At 45.6% G+C, this 23,648-nt stretch overlaps 1 protein-coding gene across 15 annotated transcripts in view; it reads right to left on the reverse strand.

Moving 5' to 3' along the window:
- The window catches only part of ASPSCR1 (ASPSCR1 tether for SLC2A4, UBX domain containing), an 86,770-nt gene that overhangs the window by 51,596 nt on the left and 11,526 nt on the right, over window positions 1–23,648 (reverse strand). For 7 of the 15 annotated variants that reach the window (XR_006285797.1, XM_043528393.1, XM_043528392.1 and 4 more), the window contains 3 exons: window positions 13,659–13,759; window positions 1,265–1,338; window positions 111–549 (listed from right to left, as the gene is read on the reverse strand). Coding sequence is in view for 14 of the 15 variants with exons in the window: in XM_043528393.1 (XP_043384328.1) it covers window positions 111–549; window positions 1,265–1,338; window positions 13,659–13,759 (614 nt within the window). In the remaining variant the exon portion in view is untranslated. Of the gene's footprint in view, window positions 1–110; window positions 550–1,264; window positions 1,339–2,166; window positions 2,225–13,658; window positions 13,760–23,648 lie in introns of all 15 variants that reach the window. The other 8 variants (XM_037913796.2, XM_043528395.1, XM_037913794.2 and 5 more) reach the window with 2 other exon arrangements.

A 23,648-nucleotide genomic window follows, 5' to 3' on the forward strand; every position in this document is an offset into this window, starting at 1 on the left:
TAAAACCTGACAGTTTTCTTTTTCTTGTTAGAAGCCTAATCTCAGGCAAGGCAGGATGAGAGAAAAGCCCCTCTACCCCAGATACCTAAAGAAAGCAAAGCTCCCTTTACCTGCTCTTGCTCCTTTAGCTGTTCTTGGCTGGTCTTAGACTTCTTTGGCTTAGAAGGGCCTCCAGGACTAGAGAGAGATGTTGGCAGCTTTGAAGACAGCATATCTGACACTGGAAAGTCTGCAGCTAGAGGGGTCCCCCCCAGACGCTGTCCATCTCCAAAGAAAGGGACAAATGGGGCAGGCGCAGGATCTGAGGGAGACCACAACTCCCCCAAGCTGGCCTGGGATTCTTTAATCAAGTCCTGCTTATCTGTGCAGTTGTTTAAAGAGAAGGCCACATCTCTGGGGTCCAAGTCCTTTGAAAGCATGCTTGTGTGAGGTGATGGCATATCCACTGCTCCTTCAGTAAAGACTGGGCTCACTGGCAGCTTGCTAAATGGGGCCGCTGTGTCCAGAGCCTCCTCCTGGCCAGGGGAGCCACATTTCTTCATGACAACCCTTAAAAGGAGACACCACAGAAAGAAGTAAAAGCAAAATCATTGACTGGAAGAACTGTCCTCCCCTCCTAAAATGCCCTGGACACAGGGGAGACTGCTGGTCACAAAAGCCCAAACCCCCACAAGGTGCCTCCGTTGGATACCCACAGAAAATAAGTTTTCGTTACTCTGAAGTCAGTTCTAAAGAACCTGAGAACGACGCATTCCCTGGGAGAAAACCCCCCCTTCAGGAAACAACAACAATCATCTGTACAGCCACCAGTAAATTGAGCAGGTGGATTGGCTAGTAGACACAGAATGAGACCTCCCACATTCTAGCCAGCAAGAGGCATGGCAGGCCCTGTGAGTTTAATATGCCTGAAATCTAAAGTAGGGAAGATGTGGTAGCAGGTTTTGTCCTTTCCTTAGTCAGAGGGACTTTAGCTTTGAATTGTTTGTTTCACTCAAGAGAAAAAACAAATCTGCAAAAGCCCCTTTAATCTGCACATCTGGTCAGTGCCAGGATCTGCAGCTGTGGGAAGCACATCTGGGCAGCAGTTTCAGATAAACAGGCAAATACAATAATTACTGAGTGCCACGATGTTCATCTCTTTGAACTTTTTTTTTTCATGCATTTTTTGGTACTTGAAACAAAACAAATTTACCACTAGAGTGAAAAATTATGAGAGAAGAGGAGGAAAGTTCCCAAACAGGAAGTGCACTTTGCTCCTCCCAACCTGATGATGGCGTTGCCTCCAGTCAGACCAAGCGATTTCAGTGTTGTCCTCTCCAGGGAAGCTTTCCCTGCTATCTGCAACAAGAACAGAGGCAGAGATTTAGGGCATGTACTTACCAGAGGAGGCAGCCAAGGAGACTTTGCCCAGAAACAAATGCATAGCAAGGTCAGCACTGTGCCGTCTAGTGACCAGCTCACAGGCACCCCTTCTGCAGGTGGCATCAAAGCTTCCCACCATAGCACCCAACTTCACAGTTCTTACCAAACTTACTCAAATGCTTTGTAGTATTCTTAAGCATTCTAGCTGCAAAGTTAACTAGACATACATGGCCATATCTGAGGAGTTCTTTTCAGGGCCAGTTCCACCCCAGAGGTGGGTTTAAAGGCAACGCCTCTAGGCTCTGAAATCAGATTCCATTCATGTCCCTCCCCTCCCTGACCCACTCCCAGAATAAGGAGGATCTGTCCATAGAGTTCAGAAGGAGATGAAGGGGACAGCTGGGGAAGGCAGACTCCAAAATACTCTCACAAAATATTAAACAAAAATATTAATGCTCGAGAGATCAAAACATGGAGAAAAGAAAATATTTACTGAAGTGAAACCACTGTTGTGACTCTTGAACTTTAAGAAAAGTTAAAAAAAAACCCACAAACAGGTCATTGAGAGCATTTTATGGGTTCAGAGGCCTGAATGGCTCCGGATTATGTTCCAAAGGGGCTTTTTCACACACACACACACACACACACACCCCCACCCCAGGCTTTGAAAAGACCAAAGCTCTTCCACTTCCCCTCAAGAAAGCTGGGAGAGGGAACATTTTCCAGGCTGGAAAACAGTGCTGGGTCTTCCTTATTTTCAGAAACAGAGAAAGGGAGACAGCTGAGAAGAGATTTCTGTCTTACCTCATCTCGCATGTAAATACAGACTGGAGAGAATTCACCATGCTGCTCCACACACTCCCTGCAAGAAAAGGAAAAGGAAGTGCAGCTGTCCGTACAACTCAACCTCTCTGAAACCCTTGGAGTGGAACAGCACTAGGTAAGATCAGGAGGCCACATTCTACTCTACCTACAGCAGTGTAAATCCAGAATAACTCCGAAAGGTCAATAAGAGCAGAATTTGGCCCAACATGTCCACTATTCCGTCAAATGCAGACCAATGGAGGGTTTTAAAAAAACAAACAAAGAAAAGCCAATTCCTCATCCAGATTTTGAGATAAAGAAAGAAATCAGAAAAGTTGATTTTCTTTGTAACTTTGGGCAAGTCAATCTCCCCATCCACCAGTTCCCCATCTCTAAAACTGGCAACAGTTTTTCACAACCCTTTGTTTAGCTTAGGGTATCTATTACAATTTAGATTGTATTCTCTTTGGAGCAGAGACTGTTTCTTACTATGTATGTAAGCATCTAGCACAGAGGTGGGCAAACTATGGCCCGCAGGCCACATCCGGCCCATGCAACCATCCTGCCTGGCCCCTGAGCTCCCGGCTGGGGAGGCTACCCCCCAGCCCCTCCCCTGCTGTTCCCCCTCCTCCGCAGCCACGCTGCCAGTGCTCTGGCCCGCCGCTCCTGCTGGGCAGCACGGGCGGCAGGGTTGCATGCTCCTGCTGCTCTGCGCAGCATGGTAAGGGAGCGGGGGGGTTGGATAAGGGGCAGGGGGTCCCAGGGGACAGGGTGTAGGGGGAGTTGGATAGGGGGTGGGATCCCGGGGGGTAGTTAGGGGTGGAGGTGTGGATAAGGGGCCGGGCAGTCAGGGGACAGGGAGCAGGGGGAGGTTGGATGGGGCAGAGGTTCTGGGGGGGCGGTCAGGGGATGAGGAACGGGGGGGTTGGATAGGCATGGGAGTCCCAGGGGGCCTGTCAGGAGGCGGGAGAGTGGATAGGGGTCAGGGCAGTCAGGGGACAGGGAGCAGGGGGGTTGGATAGGGGGTGGGGTCCCAAGCGGCAGTCAGGGACGGGGGCGGTCAGGGGACAAGGAGCAGGGGGGGCTGGATCGGGCGGGGGCTCTGACGGGGGCAGGACGTGGGAGGGGGTGGGCCAGGCTGTTTGGGGAGGCACAGCCTTCCCTACCCGGCTCTCCATACAGTTTCACAACCCCGATGTGGCCCTCAGGCCAAAAAGTTTGCCCACCCCTGATCTAGCAGAAAGGAGACACAAATAATAAATAATCTAAGGAGGAGAGTGATGCAGTTGTGTCTTGGTATCAGATATACAACATGGACAACAGCATTATTTCATTCATTCTGGAGAGCAAGGACTTGAGGAAGCCATAGAGAAGGCAGCTGCAATACCCAAGGTGTGAGATGAAGACATGGCTAAGAACTTCAGTGAGGCAGGGCATATACCAACAATGTTGCAGAGCTGGTCACAGGCAGTTTGCAGGCAGAGGAGATGAGGAAAATAGGGACTTCAGAGTCAAGGAAGAAGCACAAGTTTTGGACAGCAGAGAAGCAGCCAGAGAATGTGCTGTTTCTCCCCTTTCCCCAAAGAGAAGCACTTTTCTCAGGCCTGGTCTACACTTAACATGTAGGTCAACATAACTACATCACTCAGGGAGGTGAAGAATCCACCCCACTAAGCACTGTAACTATGCTCACCTAACCCCCGGTGTAGACGCAGCTAGATTGGTGGCAAAATGATTCCATCGACCTAGCTACCGTCACTCTGGGAAGTGGTGTTCCTACAGTGACAGGAAAACCCCTTCCACCACTATAGGCTGCATCCACACTACAGTTACGCCAGCATAGCTTCAGTGCTATAACTATGCCTCAACACTCTCTGTAATGTAGACATGGCCTCAGACATTTAGATCTGAAGGGGCGATTTAATCTCAAATGTACTTCAAGACAGGGAAAGAAGACTGCCAGGAAGGAGGCAGTAAAAGGGGTCCAGTAAAAGGTTTGTATATTTGATAGTCATCAGCACAAAAAACAACAGTTATTTACCTTGCAGCAACTCTGGTTCTCTGAGAAGTTTGTCCAGGTACTGGTAGCGTGCATGTGTCTCCTGTGCTCAAGGTCAGAATCTTTTGATCAGCAGCGTCTATGGGGGCCATGCCCTGCATGTCCTTGTGCTCCACCTCAGCCTGACAGCATGCAGGGCAGAGCAGCGCAGCCCCAATCAGTTCTCAGTTCCCTCACTAATTCAGAATCCCAGCAGAGAGACTCCGAAGGAGTTGGGATGGAGGGGGAGTCATGGGATCAACATGGATAAAACATCTCTAAGAACTAGTTACTGCTGCCAGATCTCCGTTTGAAAAGGTTTGCTGGCATACCTATGACGTCAAACCTTCCCAATGAAGACACATCTTATACTGGAAAAAGCACCATTGCAAATATTGTTTATACTAGTTCAGTGAGCAAAATAAGCTATATCTGCTCTGCAGATTTCTAGTATAGGAATGTCTCTTAGGCAAACTACAGTGATTGCCTGAGCAATAGTTGAGTGTGATTCAATTCCTGATGAAGGGGTAGACTAGGTAACTAATGTAATACTGTAATGCATTGGTAATCCAAGAGGATAATCTCAGAGGAGAGACTAGTTGGCCCTGCACAGTTTTTCCCCAATGCCACAAATAAAGAGGAGGATTATCAAGTGGCTTTGTTTTATTCAAGTAATATAGCAGGGCACTGGGAAAATTTATGGTATGCAGTTTGCCGTCCCTAGGTTCAAGTGGAGTTTGGAGAGGAAAACTGAGAAACTGATGGTTTGGGTTTAAATGACAATCCGACGCCACCTTAATGAGGACTTTAGGATGGGGTCTCAGCATTACTTTATCCCTGTGGATGGACTACTGTGTATGGAGGACATGCCATTAATGCTTGGATCTCACCAGCCCTTCTGGCTGATGTGATAGCTACCAAAAAGTCTGTTTTCAGGATGAAATGGTGAAGAAAGCACTTAGGTAAAGATTTGAACGCGAGTGCCAGAAGGCCCACCAGAACTATATTAAGATCCCAAGACGTGGGAGGTTCCTGAATGGGGGTGGGGGAGATAGGCATAAACCAGCCCTTTTATAACAATGGGACGAGAACACTGAGTTTGAACAGGAAGGTGGCAAGTTGAAACGGCATCTAACTGGACCCTGACAGAGCTGACAGTGAAGCCCGATAGCTTAAAATGGAGTATGTAATCTAGAATGGGTTAGGACTTTGTTGTGAAGCCCAGATGGAAAAAATCTCTGCAAGATCAGTCTACAGATCAAAGTGGAAGAGGGCTCCTGCTCAATATCAATAATTCTTGGACTTCTGTGAATAGTCTCCATCTGTTATTGTCAGCCAGCTAACTTTCAAGCAGTCACATGAAGAGACATGGGGTCTGGGTGGAAAATTTGTCCCTGATTCTAGGAACGTAAGTATGGAAGATTGAGGCGAGAGATCTGCAGAGGTCTGTGAGCCAGTAATGTTTGGCCCAATAAAGAGCTATAAGTATCACTGTGGCAACAGCCTGGCTGATGTTCATTACGACCAGCGTATGAAGGGACGGGGGAAAGACCTCTACAGAAAGATGGAGGCTAGTATCACAATTCTGAATCTGAGTCAATGAATGTGTTTTGTTGCCTCAGATCCAGGATAGGGCACATTCCCCCTTTTCTTTTGGGAGTAAGGAAGTAGCTGAAATAGAAACCCTTCTCTCTGAACTCCTGAGGTGGTGCTTCTCTGGCTCCTACTTGAAATAAAGAACCCACTTCTTCCCTCAATTGTCTCCCCAAGATAGGTCCCTAAGAGGGACAAGAGACAGGAAGCAAGAACTGGAATTCTATGGAGTAGTCTTTGGCAATAATCTCCAGTAACAAACGCTCTGAAATAATCCCAGTTTGTGCCTGAGAAAAATAGGAAAGGTGTCAACTAAAAATGGCAAAAAGAGAAAGGCAAGTTGTGGCAGAACTGGTATACAGCTTTCAACAGGAGCATCAAACCTGCTGTTTGGAAGCTAATGCAAGGTGGATGCTGGTAGAAGAAGAGGGGCTCTCTTGTGGGTGTGTAATGACTAATCCATATGGGAACTGACAAGAGCCGGTCCTTCAAAGTGAAGATCTTCAATCGTAATTTGGATTTCTCTAGGAATCCCTGAGGACAAGTGCCTCCTATACTGAATCCCTGGTGACCATAGGGGGCTGTAAGTGTTTTTTTTTAATCAAGGTAATCACAAGGGGAAAGTTGTTGGATGTCCAGAAAAGGGAAACAGCTTGACTCTGAGGAAAAAGAAAGAGAAATATATTTGCTCTGGATGTGCTGCTGTCCTCCCCTTGGTAAGAGGGGAAGGTACTGGTGCTAGGGGCTTCTTAGGATTTCTCATTACTGGGGAAACCAGTACCTGTAGCAATGGTACCAAAGGCAGTGTCTGGAACTCTAAATCTGTAGCTAGTAATCAATAACAACGTGGCAGCATTAGACTCTGGCATTATCACCAGGTCCAGTACCATGGATATCAATACTGTAGCCAAGAGGGAACTGTTGCTGGTTCCACCCTTTGGTACTGCGGTTGATTTGGCTTCAGTCAGCGCTGGAGGAAGCAAAGGTCCACCACAGTGGCCAGCACTGAGTGATAAGGCTTGTGGGTCCAAGATTTAGAAGAGTCAGTAGGTTCATGATTCTTTCCTCCTGCTCTAGGAAAGAAGCATGGTGCTCTGAGACATCCCTGATACTGTCCTCTACCTGCCCTGCGTTGAGGTGGTACCAGTCTTCAGTTCTCAGGTCTCAACTCGCATACAGCTTGATATGAGGGACTGAAGACAGCATGTCAAAGGAGTAGAAGTTTTCTCCTCAGGAGTAGCCAAAGGAGCTTTGGGGTAGAATTCCTACTTACTGGGCCACTGAAGGAATTGGATTTCTGAGAGAATGTCCCTTTTTTGAATCAGCAGGCTGTCCTTCTGAATCCAATAAAACTCTTTCTGTTGGAGCAAGAGGTGTAACAGAATATCTCTGAAGTGGCAGGTTCTGTGGGAGAAGGACCAGCACCCTGAACAATAGTCCAGAATACAGCCCACACCCAAACAAAAAAAGGAACAGTTATGTTCATCCATTAAGAGACTAAGACCACTGAATATACGTATGCATCAGATGAAGTGAGCTGTAGCTCACGAAAGCTCATGCTCAAACAAATTGGTTAGTCTCTAAGGTGCCACAAGTACTCCTTTTCTTTTTGAGTTAGCACAGGTTACCCTTTCAGAGATTTTGTCTCAGGCAGCCTTCTCGGCTTTCAAGATACAGTCGGTCTCCTGGTTTTCCTTGTCCCTCTCTGGCCATTCTTTTAGCAACTCTTTCAGCAAGTCCTTCTCTGATGCTCTGTGCGGGTTTCCCCAGGGCTCCATCTTTGGCCCTTTTTTCTTCTCATTTTACACCCTATCTATAGATGATCTGATCAGCTTACATGGCTTCAGCTACCTGCCACGTTCTGATGACTCGCAAACTCTCTCCCCTCCATCATTAAACTCTCTCCTTCTATCCAATCCTGCATACCAGCCTCTAAACACCACCTCTTAGATGTCTCCTTATCTGAAACTGAACATGGGCAAAATCATACTTTTTATCTTCCCACCAAACTCAACTCTACTCTCCTTTTTCTTCGCTGTTACCACCACCATCCTCCACAGGTCTGCAACTTGGGGGCAACCTTTCATTCCTCCCACCTCCCTTACCCCAACACATACAGCCCGTTCCAAGTCCTGCCACTTCTCTCCAGGATTCATCCTCCTCTCTCCATTCCCAGTGTCAAATCTTTCATTCAGGCCCTCACTATATGCCTCCTTAATTACTACAATAGCCTCCATTCTGGCCTGTAACAAGGCACTGGTAGCTGGGACATGTGTTACAATCCTTGGGCCCTTTAAGAGCAAGCATTCTGGGACCCTACACCATTGTTGTGCCACCTCTGGAAGGGACCATCTAACATCCCTGCTGTAAGGGAAAAGATCACCGACCCAAGAAAGGCTAGGGAAAGGACCATCCAGTCCCTAGGAAGCAAGCTGTGGACAACCTGCAGCAAGGGCCAAAGGACTACCAAGACCAGGGAGGATAGCAGTGTACAATTTGTGTTTTGAAACTTGTTTTGTTAACCCCCCAAAAGGGCATACTAAAAGGGAGAACTGGCCAGAGGCCTCATCATTCAAACTCCAAATTCCTTAACTACCAGGAGAGATGGCAGACTACCAGCTGGAAGAGGAGGAAACTGAGGCATGGTGGCACCCTATCAAAAAGACCTAGTTTATAGTGAACAAGCTGGACTTGTATACATTATCTATTGTTATGTCCCTTCCCCTGACCTCTGTCTACATGTTTGTTCTTAGATTGTGAGCTCCTTGGATCAAAGCACATTCTTTTTATAGTGGGTACTACCGCAAATAAACAACAGCACAGGGTCAGAGTGACAGAATGTTCTTCACAAACATCAGGGCAAACAAACACTGTTTAAGTGAAAGAATTTACAGAAACAGAGGAAGCTGCCAGATGGGCAGGAGTGGGAGAGAGAAAAGGGACAGCATCCCCTAATCCTGCTGCCAGAGGTGGGGTGTGGAGGACCACGTGCCTCAATCCTGTCTCTGTAGGGCAGACACAAATCAAAGATCCAAGAGATTTGTTTTTGTGTAACTGCTGGAAGCCAGCAGGCTCCTCCTCCAGCGGCTGCTAATCCATTACGTGCATTCACTGAGGCAAGCAGACACATCAAACACACTGCTATTTCTTTGATGTGCTGTTCTTCAGAAGGGGAAAGCAGGCAGATTAGATTCCCTCATGTAGTAATCTGACAGGACCTGTAAACATCTTGTGCAAGGAGTGCAGCACATTGAGAGGAGGAGCAGCCTGCAATAGCTTCCAGACTTTCTTCAGACTCAATTAGCAGAGATGGACACTGGAGACCCGAGGGAAATTCCAGTGGGTTTAGAAGACTTCCCTTTATGCATTTCAGGCGGCAGAGCTCTCCAGGAAAACATCTCCAAAGGGAAAGCCCAAGGAAGGATGCAGCAAAAGCCAACAAACGGAGAACTAACTTATGCTACCAGGACCCACGCAGAAGTAACCATAAGTCAGTGACTTCAGCCAAGAGACCATCAGTCCAAATGTTACATGACCAAGTCACTTATGGCATCTTTGCTGCTTCCTGCATTTAATGAAAAGTCCATCCAAACTGCTGATCTCACCTCCCAGAGGGCAGGAAATCCCACCTGTCTGATGGGGTGAAGTTAATAATTCTTAACACTTCTGTAGCACTTTACATCTTCAAAGAGCTGTATGTACATTAACTATTAAGTTGGCGTTACAATAACCCACAGCAAATGAGACCACTCCATGAAACCAAATCACACAAGAAAGAGCTCACATTTTTAACTGAGGAAACACTAGCTGACGTGTGAGCGAGCTGTAGAGAGGTTATTTATCACTCACTGCACATAGATGGCTTCCCCACTAGACAGCAGGTATTTCCTCCGTTAAGAGGGGGACTTCCTTATAACATTACTGACACCCCTGGGTCTTAGCTCCTTAACACAAGATTGAAACGCCCTCGGCCCTATCGGGGGGGGGGGTTAAATCCTTGAGGGCAGTGGCAGTGAGACAGGACATGTGTCCGGCCCCTTCCTGTCTCATATTCCACTCCCTCCAATCCTTCTAGTCAGTTCTGACTGACGGCACTGAGGTGGAGCTCTCAAAGGCCGAGGCAGATCCAAATATGATTAACATGTGATCAAAAGAAATATTCCTTAAAAAAACAAAACTAAGAAAAACATCTCAAAGAGATAATCCTCCAGACTTTTGAAAGGAGGTGAGTGGAGCAGTAAGAGCCCTCCAAGAGCATAATCTCAGAGACAAACGAAGTTTTCTCTTCTCTAATGACATCACAGGAGCACGATCACTACTCTTGAAAAGGAAGAAGCGTGAGGGACGTCCACCAAAAAGACAAGCGAGTAAAGCTGTAACAAGTGACATTGCTAAGGACAATACCAACAGTGTGAACAGAGAGGGTTTAGGGAGCTGACTGTTTTAGAGAAGAGGACTACAAATACCTCATGATAATCAGGCTCAGCATTCAAGCCTGAAGATGAAACAACAATTAAAGAAAATATTTAAAATGTGACCAACTGAAAATGAGATATCCCAAAAGAAAAACTTGTTTGGGGTTAAGAGAGTTCAGCCTCCGCCTACCCTGGAGCTACTACAAAACAGGAGTCCCTTCCTGCATCCCAATCCAAGCAATGCTGCTTTGGTAAATGTGTAGAGAGGAGACCATATCGCAGTATTGCATATGTACAGGATGAAAACACATCTGAGGCAGGCAGTGGTGGCCACCTCACCTCAAACTGAGTGAGCCTTGCCATGACTATTTCTTGACACGACCATGTAGACACAGTCTTCTTACTGACAACACTGCCCAGTGAACTGATGTCAGAAAACAACAACTTGGTTTGTCCTTTTATTTGACCCAAGTAGAACCCAAGTATTTTTTGACACAAAGCATGCGGGGAAGTGAGTAGGAAGAGATTGGCCTCTGCTGTCCATCACTGGAAGAAGATCTAGTCTGCCACTTCTTGATCCAGAAATCATTCATGAGGAGCTAACATGGATCAGCTGCAGTGCACCTACAGTCTTATTCACTTCCCTGCCAGGTACACTGCTATAAGGAATCTTTTGTGGGATGCAGGAGGTTTACATATCCATATAGGTTCCAGTGCCTCTTTGCTTGTTTATGTAAGATAAGGAGACCTAATTATCTGTTTGAACCAGGATCACATTTATTAGGTCTCCAAAGGTCCTTAATGCAGACAGGACCATCCTTGTCTCCAGAACGTTTTTGTGCTACGGCCATTCCTGGAGGGACTAAATTCCCATGGTGAGAAGTCCACATCCATGGATTCTTCTGTTACACACATCTGTGGTCACAATATGAACAGGTGGTGTTTGGAAGTCTGCTTCTAATTATGGATAGTCCCTAGACTGGGACAAGGGCAGAAAGTCCTGGGGGGGGGGGGGGGTCCACCCATTACCAGGATGATGCAAGAGTCTCTGTGATACTAGAACGTACAGAGGGGAAAATTTAAACTCAGGAAGGCTTGGTGTGTGACTACTGGAAGGGAATCTGGCTCGCTTTACCCAGGTACCTGCCCTTACAATTTAAAAACAAAAACCAAAGTGCTACAGGAGTTCTCCCAGTCTCAAACGAAGGAGCTAAGACCCAAAAGCGAGAATCCTACACGTATGTTATCTTTAGAATGGATGTTTTGGGTTACGAGAGCCATTCAATTTACTGTAGTTTAGTTTAATCTTAACAATAATGCCTCCCCAGTCACCAGCATGTCAGCTTTCTTGTCCTTCTGAGACGGGTACTCAGGCAGCTGTTTTAGTATCAAACATCTTTGTTTTCTTTTGTCCTTAGTTTGAATTGCCTTAAAGGACCTGTTTTTGAATTGTGCATTCAGCCAACCCAAACAACTTTCTTCCCATGTATCAAACAAGGGAGAGACCTAAAAAGCAACGATTACTTCCCCTCAGAACCTGTGCCAAAGGCAAGCTCTTCAGGACTAGTGTGTACTATGCAGTTTCTTGGGCCCTAGCAAAGACAGCGTATTCCAATGATAGAGGAGCAATCAGCAAGCTTCAGTTTTTCAATAGCCCCCAGCCACTGGCTGGCAAAGGACTGATGCTGCCCTCTAACACTCCCAGAAATGATGCGAAGTTCTGCTCTGAAAAATTACATTGAGCACTGTCTCCACAGCCCAAGGCCAGCCTGCCTGAGCCACAGCATGTACTGCTCAGTTCATAACCACATCTGCTCATAGGGGACACTTTATCCTCCATTTGCAGCTTTAGTAAATATACTAATTCAGTAATTCAGTCTATGCCAGGAATTGCCTGAACTTCCACATATTTGAACTCCTCAATTGGTCCCACTATCAAAGGGACTTTAAAAGCAATGACAGGTTTCAGAGTAGCAGCCGTATTAGTCTGTATTCGCAAAAAGAAATTTGTTAATCTCTAAGGTGCCACAAGTACTCCTTTACTTTTTAGAAGCAATGAGACCAAAAGTATTTGGGAAACCTGCATACAAGCTCCTCTAGCACCCAGCTCTGAGGAATGGGGGGGAAGGAGAGGAGTTTCCTTCCCGCCTGGCCCCCAACTCCTTAGATCACATTCCTGTAGAGACCTTATGCATCAGTTATCACATGAAATTAAAAATGTTAATCATACACGGTTGACATGGACTAAGACATTCATCTGCATGCTGTTCCTCATCAGATTATTCCAAATGACCTTTTATTTCCTAGAAGTCCTAGTGTCAGAGCTCTGGGAGCCTTTGGAGGGTTTGGCATGATACTGAATCACTTACTTTTTTTAGATAGGTATTTAAATGGTTTCAGTACTCAAACCAGCTTCCAGTTACACATTGCAGCATAGCATCTGCATCATGGTGCAAGAGCTTCAAATGCAACAGAAACTCTCCCATCAAGTTAGAAAAAGCCCAGAGCACCAGCCAGAAAGCGGGAACTGAGCAAATGAAAGAATAAAATAGGCAGACAAGGCCAGAAAAGACAGCACATTAGCAAAAGGTAAATCCTGCTAAAAAAACGGGAAGCTGAAATCCTCCATACTACTCCTGGCAGAATTGGCAGAATTTGCCTCAGCTTCAAGAGGCTCAGCCTTCCAAAGCCACAAACAAAAACGAAATCAAAGAGCAGAACTGTCTTTGGAGTAGAGTTTATTAGTTTGACATTTTAAAAAAATGCTGCTATTGTTCTTGAGTCAACTAAAGACGGAAGGAGCCGCGGAATGCAGACTGCAGCAAAGCCGAGGCAAACTACAGAAACTTCTTAACCCTTAGAAATATGTATGAAGTTCTTTCTAGCTAGAGCAAGACAGCAGGAGCAGGCATGAAACCCTGCTCTTTAAACAAGACCTAGTCAATGGTTTGAAAATGCTACTTTAGCCTGTACTCCAGGCTTCCCCAAAGCGTTCAGAGGAAACCAGCCGTTTGTTCAAGAAAGAACGCACTTTACCGAACACATGGAACTGCCAGAGCAGACACACCAGTAGTCCATCTAGTCCAGCCCCCACCTCTGGCAGTAGCAAATATTTCAGTGTAAGTCCCCATAATGGACACATACAGTAACAGGTCCACAGGGAAGTTTATTCCCAGCCTCAGGGAGTTAGTGGTTGCTTTATATTCTGAAGCAAGAAGTTACATTCTCTCTTTTATCCTGGTCTAACTATGAATCAATGTAATTTAATAAGACATGAGCAGAATGTAAGAGAGTGGAGAGCACAATAAAAATACATATAATTTCTAGAAATCTCCAAGTGTCTTTTGACAATGTCTAAAAGTGGTAGCTATCCATCCTTCTTCAGCTGACTGTTGGAAGTGTCCCTGGAAACAAGCCCTTTCCCTTCTACATGCCTCATTGCTCACCTGGTTTGTGTAAAATGGCTGAGAAGTTCCCACAGTGTCTGGCCAGAGTGAAAGGTGTCCTGTAACCGGGAACCACTGTTCAACTGCAATGCAATCTGAACCTAAAGGGGAAAATCCACTGTTAAGGACAGGGAGGAAATTCAATTTCTTCACATTTTTTTTTAAGGTACTTCATCTCTAGGACCTCCTATCCAAGGCTGAATCAAGCATCTTACAAACATTAAAGAATTACTTCACAAGCCCCAGGAGGTATATGTCAATATCATTTCCAGTTTACAGTTAGTGAGAAAAAAGGAGAGGCGAGATAACTTGCCCAAAATCATATACAGAGAGTCAATGGCAGAGCTGTGAATAGAACCTTAGAGTCCTGACTTCCAGTCCTGTGTTTTATTTATGTTCCTGACTGGCAGCCGTCAGGGTCATTCTGAACTTCAAAACATTAATTCCAAAGAAGTGACTTGAGAATACAGTGATACCATCTCAGAGTCTGTTCTTGGTTCCAGATTTTCTCCCCAAATACAAGGCAGTAATGTACAGTTTGTAACTCCCACCCCAAATGTAATACTGGGGAAGGGTTGGGGGGATGCCTAAAACAGCTATCCCTATGAGCAGAAATGAGTTATGAATGATACTGTGATTCTATGAAGGGGTAGCCACAGGATGGAATTCTCGATGTTTGCAACGCTCCCACAAGACCAGCAGAAAGCACTCTGAAGATGCATGGAGGCTGGGGCACACCTAAGGGTTGCTTTAAAAGCAAATTTTTAGAAACCGTAGTGTGAATAGAAATATTTAACTTTTTTTAAATGCCATGTAAACTTCTTTTATTGGGGATTGTTGGGATTTAAACCTTCCCCTGCATTGCTGGAAACCTAATAGAACCATATTTTAGTTAATATCCACAGAGTGAAACTAACCACTCCGCTTTCAGTTCCCCAGCCAAGAGAGCACAGTTAGTTTTGATTCTTTCCATTTGAATAGTCTCAGATGGGTCGATTCTTTTAATGTGACACTGGCATGACCTGCACAGATACAGTGCATGGTGCTGTCAGATTTTTATTCAGGGGGCACACAAGCTAAATTTCCTCACTCTCATGCATGGGCAAACACAATAAAACTTGACTGACCATCGTGATCCAAATCCTCCTCTCCTATAGTGAAAGCCTTAAGAGGAGATCACTTGCAAAGGAACTCCACTAGAAAATCCTTGAGAAGAATTCCCCACATCTTCCCATTGAGGAGCACGGTTTGCTTCCTGGAAAAACTGCCCCAAAACCTGGCTGATTCTAGAGCCATTCATGCAAAGGCTCTGTTCCCCTGCAGCAATGGTGGCCCCCAGCAGTCCCCTTAGTTCCTGCGAGTATAGTTCTAATGGAGCCATGTTGGAAGCAATTCCTTCTAGCCATAGCTTCCCCTAGTCCCTTGGGCTGCATTAAATCTTATTATTTTTGTTAACTTATGAAGTCCCTCCTGCCCCCTTAGCCCTGCACTGCGCCGACACTGGACTGCACAGGATCTATCTCTGGAGGACCCTCAACCGGCAGATTTCAGCGGGACGATTTGGATAATGACTGAGCCAGGCCACAGAAAAGCTGCAGTGGGGGAGGTTTAGGTTGGAGATTAAGAAAACCTTTTTTACTAGGAGGGTGGTGAAGCACTGGAATGGGTTACCCAGGGAGGTGGTGGAATCTCCTTCCTTAGAGGTTTTTAAGGTCCGGCTTGACAAAGCCCTGGCTGGGATGATTTAGTTGGGGATCGGTTCTGCTTTGAGCAGGGAGTTGGACTAGATGACCTCCTGAGGTCCCTTCCAACCCTGATATTCTATGCCAAGAGGAAAGATTTCCATCGCCAAAAATAGCGTTCCTATAGTTTGCTTTATGGGAAGACAGTTTCTAAGCATAAGTCTGGAAGGATAATTATTTATAATAAACAATACTTTGTCTCTAGTGCCTCTTCTCTGAGGTTAGAATCATAGAATATCAGGGTTGGAAGGGACCTCAGGAGGCCATCTAGTCCAACCCCTGCTCAAAGCAGGACCATTCTTCTCTTCTGTAAACATCCCCAGTTCCCTCAGCCTCTCCTCATAAGTCATGTGTTCCAGTGCCCTAATCATTTTTGTTGCCCTCCACTGGACTCTCTCCAATTTTTCACATCCTTCTTGTAGTGTGGGGCCCAAAACTGGACACAGTACTCCAGATGAGGCCTCACCAATGTCGAATAGAGAGGAATGATCACGTCCCTCGATCTGCTAGCAATGCCCCTACATATACATCCCAAAATGCCACTGGCCTTCTTGGCAACAAGGGCACACTGTTGACTCATATCCAGTTTCTCGTCCACTGTAACCTCTAGGTCCTTTTCTGCAGAACTGCTGCCAAGCCATTCAGTTCCTAGTCTGTAGCGGTGCATTGGATTCTTCCGTCCTAAGTGCAGGACTCTGCGCTTGTCCTTGTTGAACCTCGTCAGATTTCTTTTGGCCCAATCCTCCAATTTGTCTAGGGCCCTCTGTATCCTATCCCTATCCTCCAGCGTATCTACCTGTCCTCCTAGTTTAGTGTCATCTGGAAACTTGCTGAGGGTGCAATCCACACCATCCTCCAGATCATTAATGAAGATATTGAACAAAACTGGCCTGAGGACCGACCCCTGGGGCACTCCACTTGATACCGGCTGCCAACTAGACATGGAGCCATTGATCACTACCCGTTGAGCCCGACAATCTAGCCAACTTTCTATCCACCTTATAGTCCATTCATCCAGCCCATACTTCTTTAACTTGCTGGCAAGAATACTGTGGGAGACCGTGTCAAAAGCTTTGCTAAAGTCAAGGAACAACACGTCCACTGCTTTCCCTTCATCCACAGAGCCAGTTATCTCGTCATAGAAGGCAATTAGATTAGTCGGGCATGACTTGCCCTTGGTGAATCCATGCTGACTGTTCCTGATCACTTTCCTCTCCTCTACGTGCTTCAGAATTGAGTCCTTGAGGACCTGCTCCATGATTTTTCCAGGGACTGAGGTGAGGCTGACTGGCCTGTAGTTCCCAGGATCCTCCTTCTTCCCTTTTTTAAAGATGGGCACTACATTAGCCTTTTTCCAGTTGTCCGGGACTTCCCCCGATCGCCATGAGTTTTCAAAGATAATGGCCAATGGCTCTACAATCACATCCGCCAATTCCTTTAGCACTCTCGGATGCAGCGCATCCGGCCCCATAGACTTGTGCTCGTCCAGCTTTTCTAAATAGTCCAGAACCACTTCTTTCTCCACAGAGGGCTGGTCACCTCCTCTCCATGCTGTGCTGCCCAGTGCAGCAGTCTGGGAGCTGACCTTGTTCGTGAAGACAGAGGCAAAAAAAGCACAGAGTACATTAGCTTTATCCACATCCCCTGTCACTAAGTTGCCTCCCTCATTCAGTAAGGGGCCCACGCTTTCCTTGACTTTCTTCTTGTTGCTAACATACCTGAAGAAACCCTTCTTGTTACTCTTAACATCTCCTGCTAGCTGCAACTCCAGGTGTGAGTTGGCCTTCCTGATTTCATTCCTGCATGCCCGAGCAATATTTTTATACTTTTCCCTGGTCATTTGTCCAATCTTCCACTTCTTGTAAACTTCTTTTTTGTGTTTAAGATCAGCAAGGATTTCACTGTTAAGCCAAGCTGGTCGCCTGCCATATTTACTATTCTTTCTACACATCAGGATGGTTTGTCCCTGTAACCTCAATAAGGATTCTTTAAGGTTCTCAAAGTGCTTTATAAAGGAGAGGTCAATATCGTCATCCTCACTTTACAGATAGACAAACTCAGGCCCAGAGATGTTAAGTGATTTGCCCAAAGCCTCACAGTGAGTAGGTAGTAGAATGAGAATTAGAACCCAAATCTCCAGACTCCCAGTTCTCTGCACTATACCTGCACCAAAGTACAACATGCAGATTAACTCAGAAGACACTACCGCGTTCACAGATCTCTCTTCCATTTATGGCTAAACAAACAAGGCTGCATTTTCAAACCGTTCTGGAAATCAAGAGCCTTCTTTACAGGCGGCAAATGGGCTCAAAATACTGAATACATTCCAATGATCTGTTAATTTGAATTCTACGTAATAGCACACATTTAGGGCATGAATTCCATAGTTTAAGATTATCTCTTGTGAATGTTCTGTCCCCTGCATTCACATGTCTCTCCATATCTGTCAATGGTTTTACTGTTCTTACAGAATGCATCTGTGAAAGGAAGTCACAGGTGCTGAAAGACCTCAATCTCTCAGGTAACCAGGGCCAATCCCATAGAGGGCTTTGAGTATCAGGACAAAAGACCTTGAACTGGACTCACAGAAGACAGCGTAGAGTTCCGGGAGACCTGTTTTAGTAAGCAGACGAACTATTGTGTTTTTTTAACTAGTTGAAGCTTTTACAGAGCATGGGCCTTCATTGCTAAATAAAATGAGTTGCAATAACCCAGGCTGGTAATCACAAACTCAAGGGTCAGGTCTGTGGCGAGAATGAAGCTGCTCCTCTTCTCCCAGGATTTTTCTTTCCCCTGTGCTTGATGGCAGCCAAGCACAGCACCAAAGGAGGAGAAGGACCTTGGAGTATTGGTTGATCACAGGAGGACTATGAGTCGCCAATGTGATATGGCCGTGAAAAAGCTAATGCGGTATTGGGATGCATCAGGCGAGGTATTTCCAGTAGAGATAAGGAAGTTTTAGTACCATTATACAAGGCACTGGTGAGACCTCATTTGGGATACTGCGTGCAGTTATGGTCTCCCATGTTTAAGAAGGATGAATTCAAACTGGAACAGGTACAGAGAAGGACTACTAGGATGATCCGAGGAATGGAAAACCTGTCTTATGAAAGGAGACTCAAGGAGCTTGGCTTGTTTAGCCTAACCAAAAGAAGATTGAGGGGAGATAAGATTGCTCTCTATAAATGTATCAGAGGGATAAATACCGGAGAGGGAGAGGAATTATTTAAGCTCAGTATAAGTGTGGACACAAGAACAAATGGATATAAACTGGTCATCGGGAAGTTTAGACTTGAAATTAGACGAAGGTTTCTAACCATCAGAGGGGTGAATTTTTGGAATAGCCTTCCAAGGGAAGAAGCGGTGGCAAAAGACCTATCTGGCTTCAAGATTAAACTCAGTAAGTTTATGGAGGAGATGGTATGATGGGATAACATGATTTTGGCAATTAATTGATCTTTAAATATTCATGGTAAATAGGCCCAATGGCTTGTGATGGGATGGGATCTGAGTTACTACGGAGAATTCGTTCCTGGGTATCTGGCTGGTGAATCTTGCCCATATGCTCAGGGTTCAGCTGATTGCCATATTTGGGGTCAGGAAGGAATTTTCCTCCAGGGCAGGGCAGAGCAGATTGGAAGAGGCCCTGGCGATTTTTCACCTTCCTCTGTAGCATGGGGCACTTGCTGGAGGATTTCCTGCTCCTTGAAGTCTTTAAACCATGATTTGAGGACTTCATTGGCTCAGACATAAGTGAGAGGTTTATCATAGGAGTGGGTCGGCGCCTGCGTTGTGCAGGAGGTCAGAGTAGATGATCATAAGGGTTCCTTCTGACCTTAATATCTATGAATCAAAGCCTCCGCAAAACTAAAGGCAGATCTATCAGGGATTGATTTATCGCGTCTTGTCTAGACACGATAAATCGATCCCCAAACGCACTCCCCGTCAACTCCAGAACTCCAGCTCGTGAGAGGTGGAAGCGGAGTCGACGGGGGAGCGGCAGCAGTCGACTCACTGCCGTCCTCATGGCCAGGTAAGTCGACCTAAGATACGCCGTAGCTGAAGTTGTGTATCTTAGGTTGACCCCGCCCCCGCAGTGTAGACCAGGGCTAAGATCCACTTGAGGCTGAGGAAAAGGTGCTGAAGAGGCCCTACACAGATTTCCTCAGTACCAGGGAAGCTGCTAGCACCAGAGTGTCCCAAGAGAATGAAGCCCTTTCCTGCCAAGGGAGTGTCTTGGCACCCTCATGAAGTGCCTACCTACTTAATACCAGGTTTCTTAGACACCCAAGTTCCTGGCACCAATAAAGGACCCACACTAATATGGTCCTTAGTCCCAAGGCCAATTCAGATTTCTAAGTGCTCATTTCTCAAGGCCAGTTAGGCCTTGATACCAGAAAATTTACTCTGTACAGTCATCAGCCCCAGACCAATCTGGCACAGTCTTCTGTGGCACCAGGGACACTGAAGTCAAAGGCAGCCACCTCTGTCCATTCACAGGAACAGAAGACTGATCCAGTATCAGAACGAATAACTGGTCTCATAAGACCTCCTCAGTAAGGATGACCTAGACCCTCCATGACCTTCTGGTGCGGGCACAGACTGAGCATCAGTTTGGGGAATGGGCTTCCCTCAGGCACAACAAACAGCAATTGAGCACATCCACATGTGGGACCATGGAGGTACAACACACATCACTTCAATCCACTCTTCTTATTCACAAAAAGAAAAGGAGTACTTGCGGCACCTTAGAGACTAACAAATTTATTTGAGCATAAGCTTTCGTGAGCTACAGCTCACTTCATCGGATGCATTTAGTGGAAAATACAGTGGGGAGATTTATATACATAGAGAACATGAAACAATGGGTGTTATCATACACACTAACGAGGGTGATCACTTAAGGTGAGCTATTACCAGCAGGAGATCGGGGGGCGGGGAAACCTTTTGTAGTGATAATCAAGGTGGGCCATTTCCAGCAGTTGACAAGAACGTCTGAGGAACAGTGGGGGGGGGGAGGGGAAGGGGGGAAAAAACATGGGGAAATAGTTTTACTTTGTGTAATGACCCATCCACTCCCAGTCTCTATTCAAGCCTAAGTTAATTGTATCCAGTTTGCAAATTAATTCCAATTCAGCAGTCTCTCGTTGGAGTCTGTTTTTGAAGTTTTTTTGTTGAAGAATTGCAACTTTTAGGTCTGTAATCGAGTGACCAGAGAGATTAAAGTGTTCTCCAACTGGCTTTTGAATGTTATAATTCTTGACGTCTGATTGGTGTCCATTTATTCTTTTACATAGAGACTGTCCAGTTTGACCAATGTACATGGCAGAGGGGCATTGCTGGCACATGATGGCATATATCACATTGGTAGATGTGCAGGTGAACGAGCCTCTGATAGTGTGGCTGATGTATTAGGCCCCGTGATGGTGTCCCCTGAATAGACATGTGGATACAATTGGCAACGGGCTTTCTTGCAAGGATAGGTTCCTGGGTTAGTGGTTCCGTTGTGTGGTGTGTGGTTGCTGGTGAGTATTTGCTTCAGTTTGGGGGGCTGTCTGTAGGCAAGGACTGGCCTGTCTCCCAAGATCTGTGAGAGTGATGGGTCATCCTTCAGGATAGGTTGTAGATCCTTCATGATGCATTGGAGAGGTTTTAGTTGGGGGCTGAAGGTGACGGCTAGTGGCGTTCTGTTATTTTCTTTGTTGGGCCTGTCCCGTAGCAGGTGACTTCTGGGTACTCTTCTGGCTCTGCCAATCTGTTTCTTCACTTCAGCAGGTGGGTATTGTAGTTGTAAGAACGCTTGATAGAGATCCTGTAGGTGTTTGTCTCTGTCTGAGGGGTTGGAGCAAATGCGGTTGTATCGTAGAGCTTGGCTGTAGACAATGGATCGTATGGTGTGGTCTGGATGAAAGCTGGAGGCATGTAGGTAGGAACAGCGGTCAGTAGGTTTCCGGTATAGGGTGGTGTTTATGTGACCATCGCTTATTAGCTCCGTAGTGTCCAGGAAGTGGATCTCTTGTGTGGACACTTGATTACAGACCTAAAAGTTGCAATTCTTCAACAAAAAAAGTTCAAAAACAGACTCCAATGAGAGACTGCTGAATTGGAATTAATTTGCAAACTGGATACAATTAACTTAGGCTTGAATAGAGACTGAGTGGATGGTCATTACACAAAGTAAAACTATTTCCCCATGTTTATTCCACCCCCCACACCACTGTTCCTCAGACGTTCTTGTCAACTGCTGGAAATGGCCCACCTTGATCATCACTACACTGACACCATCAGAGGGCCTAATTACATCAGCCACACTATCAGAGGCTCATTCACCTACACATCTACCAATGTGATATATGCCATCATGTGCCAGCAATGCCCCTCTGCCATGTACAGCTCACGAAAGCTTATGCTCAAATAAATTTGTTAGTCTCTAAGGTGCCACAAGTACTCCTTTTCTTTTTGCGAATACAGACTAACACGGCTGAAACTCTGAAAACTCTGACACCTGTCAGTATTCAAGATGTGGGCGTACCATGGATTTATATAAGTGCAATAAGATATTCTCCATATTATTCTCTATCCCTTTTTTAATGATTCCTAAAATCCCGTTTGCTTTTTTGACTGCCGCTGCACACTCCATGGACATCTTCAGAGAACTATCCACGATGACTCCAAGATCTTTCTCCTGACTAGTTGTAGCTAAATTAGCCTCCATCATATTGTCTGTATAGTTGGGGTTATTTTTTCCAATGTGCATTACTTTACATTTATCCACATTAAATTTCATTTGCCTTTTGTTGCCCAATCACTTAGTTTTGTGAGATCTTTTTGAATTTCTTCACAGTCTGCTTTGGTCTTAACTATCTTAAGCAGTTTACTATCTGCTGCAAACTTTGCCACCTCACTGTTTACCCCTTTCTCCAGATCATTTATGAATAAGTTGAATAGGATTGGTCCTAGGACTGACCCTTGGGAAACACCTCTAGTTACCCCTCTCCATTCTGAAAATTTACCATTTATTCCTACCCTTTGTTCCCTGTCTTTTAACTAGTTCTCAATCCACGGAAGGATCTTCCCTTATCCCATGGCAACTTAAGTAGCTTATGATCACTGGTTCGAAGCTTCCCTTTTGTTCTCAATCAGTTCCTCACTATAAGTAAGTAGCATACTGAGACAGGAGGTGGCGTTGGTTGCCTCTGGTTGTAAACTCCACTTTTTGGGTGGCAAGTGGACTTCTAACATACGTAGCTTGTTGATGATGCACCTATTTGGCTGCATTGTTACCGAGAATCCCCCATAGGGCAGTATCCCATGATTTCTAGCGAACCATGGTTTTCACCAGCCCCATAAAACCAAAATTACCCAAGGAATCAGAGAATGTGAACAACCTCAAAAGGTCACGCGCACAGAACATCAACAAATGCTTTCTTCCTATATATCTAGGTTTTTATACAAACTTTCCACCATAGTGCCTGAGCAGCTTGAGGGAGACAGAGACAAGAGAGTCAAGCCAAATATTTTAGCATATTTTCCTTTTCAAAAGAGGGTTAAAAAAAGGAGACAATCTACAACAAATTCCTTTGTGGCATGTGTTTGCTATCTACCTCAGGTCCTGCCCTTGTAGTACTGCTAAGAGACAGGAACCTTCCTGCACAGAAGAAACAGTGAGCATTATCAGCCACTACATGGTAGCTAAGTAGTTTCATCCCATCACTAACACAGTCTCCTATTTTCTTCTTTGCCAGAGACCAGCCTTAGATTATCCTCAGCTACAGATGTGTGCTGACAGCTGACATCACCATGCTACAAGAATCCTGCCCAGAAATTCAAACTGGCAATTACATCAGTTTTTGGGCAACAGTTCAAAGCCAAAAATGTCACGAAAGTCATAGTCAGTCAATTAAAAACTCTTTTCAAAAATCCCAGGCTGCATATAAAATACTACAGAGAACGGTGCCAATTAGTTGCTAAGTTTACAAATGTGCATAAAAGATGGATGGCTGTATCTCTAGGTTAGCTCTTTGTAATAGTGCCTTCCTTCCCCATCCACATCACAAAGCAATCTGGTGGGCAGTGCTCTGCAGATATGTTCTAGAGGGGTCAAGGATCCTTACAAACAAATGCTGATGATAAATCCCAGACCAATTACCATTCTACTTCCCAGACATCCAATTTGCTGAACAAATCAGTGATTTATCAAATCCAGGATCCAGTCTCTAGAACTGACCACCCCAGAGCCAAATGTGTC

This window comes from Chelonia mydas, chromosome 14 (assembly GCF_015237465.2).
Source record: "Chelonia mydas isolate rCheMyd1 chromosome 14, rCheMyd1.pri.v2, whole genome shotgun sequence".
NCBI lineage: Eukaryota > Metazoa > Chordata > Testudines > Cheloniidae > Chelonia > Chelonia mydas.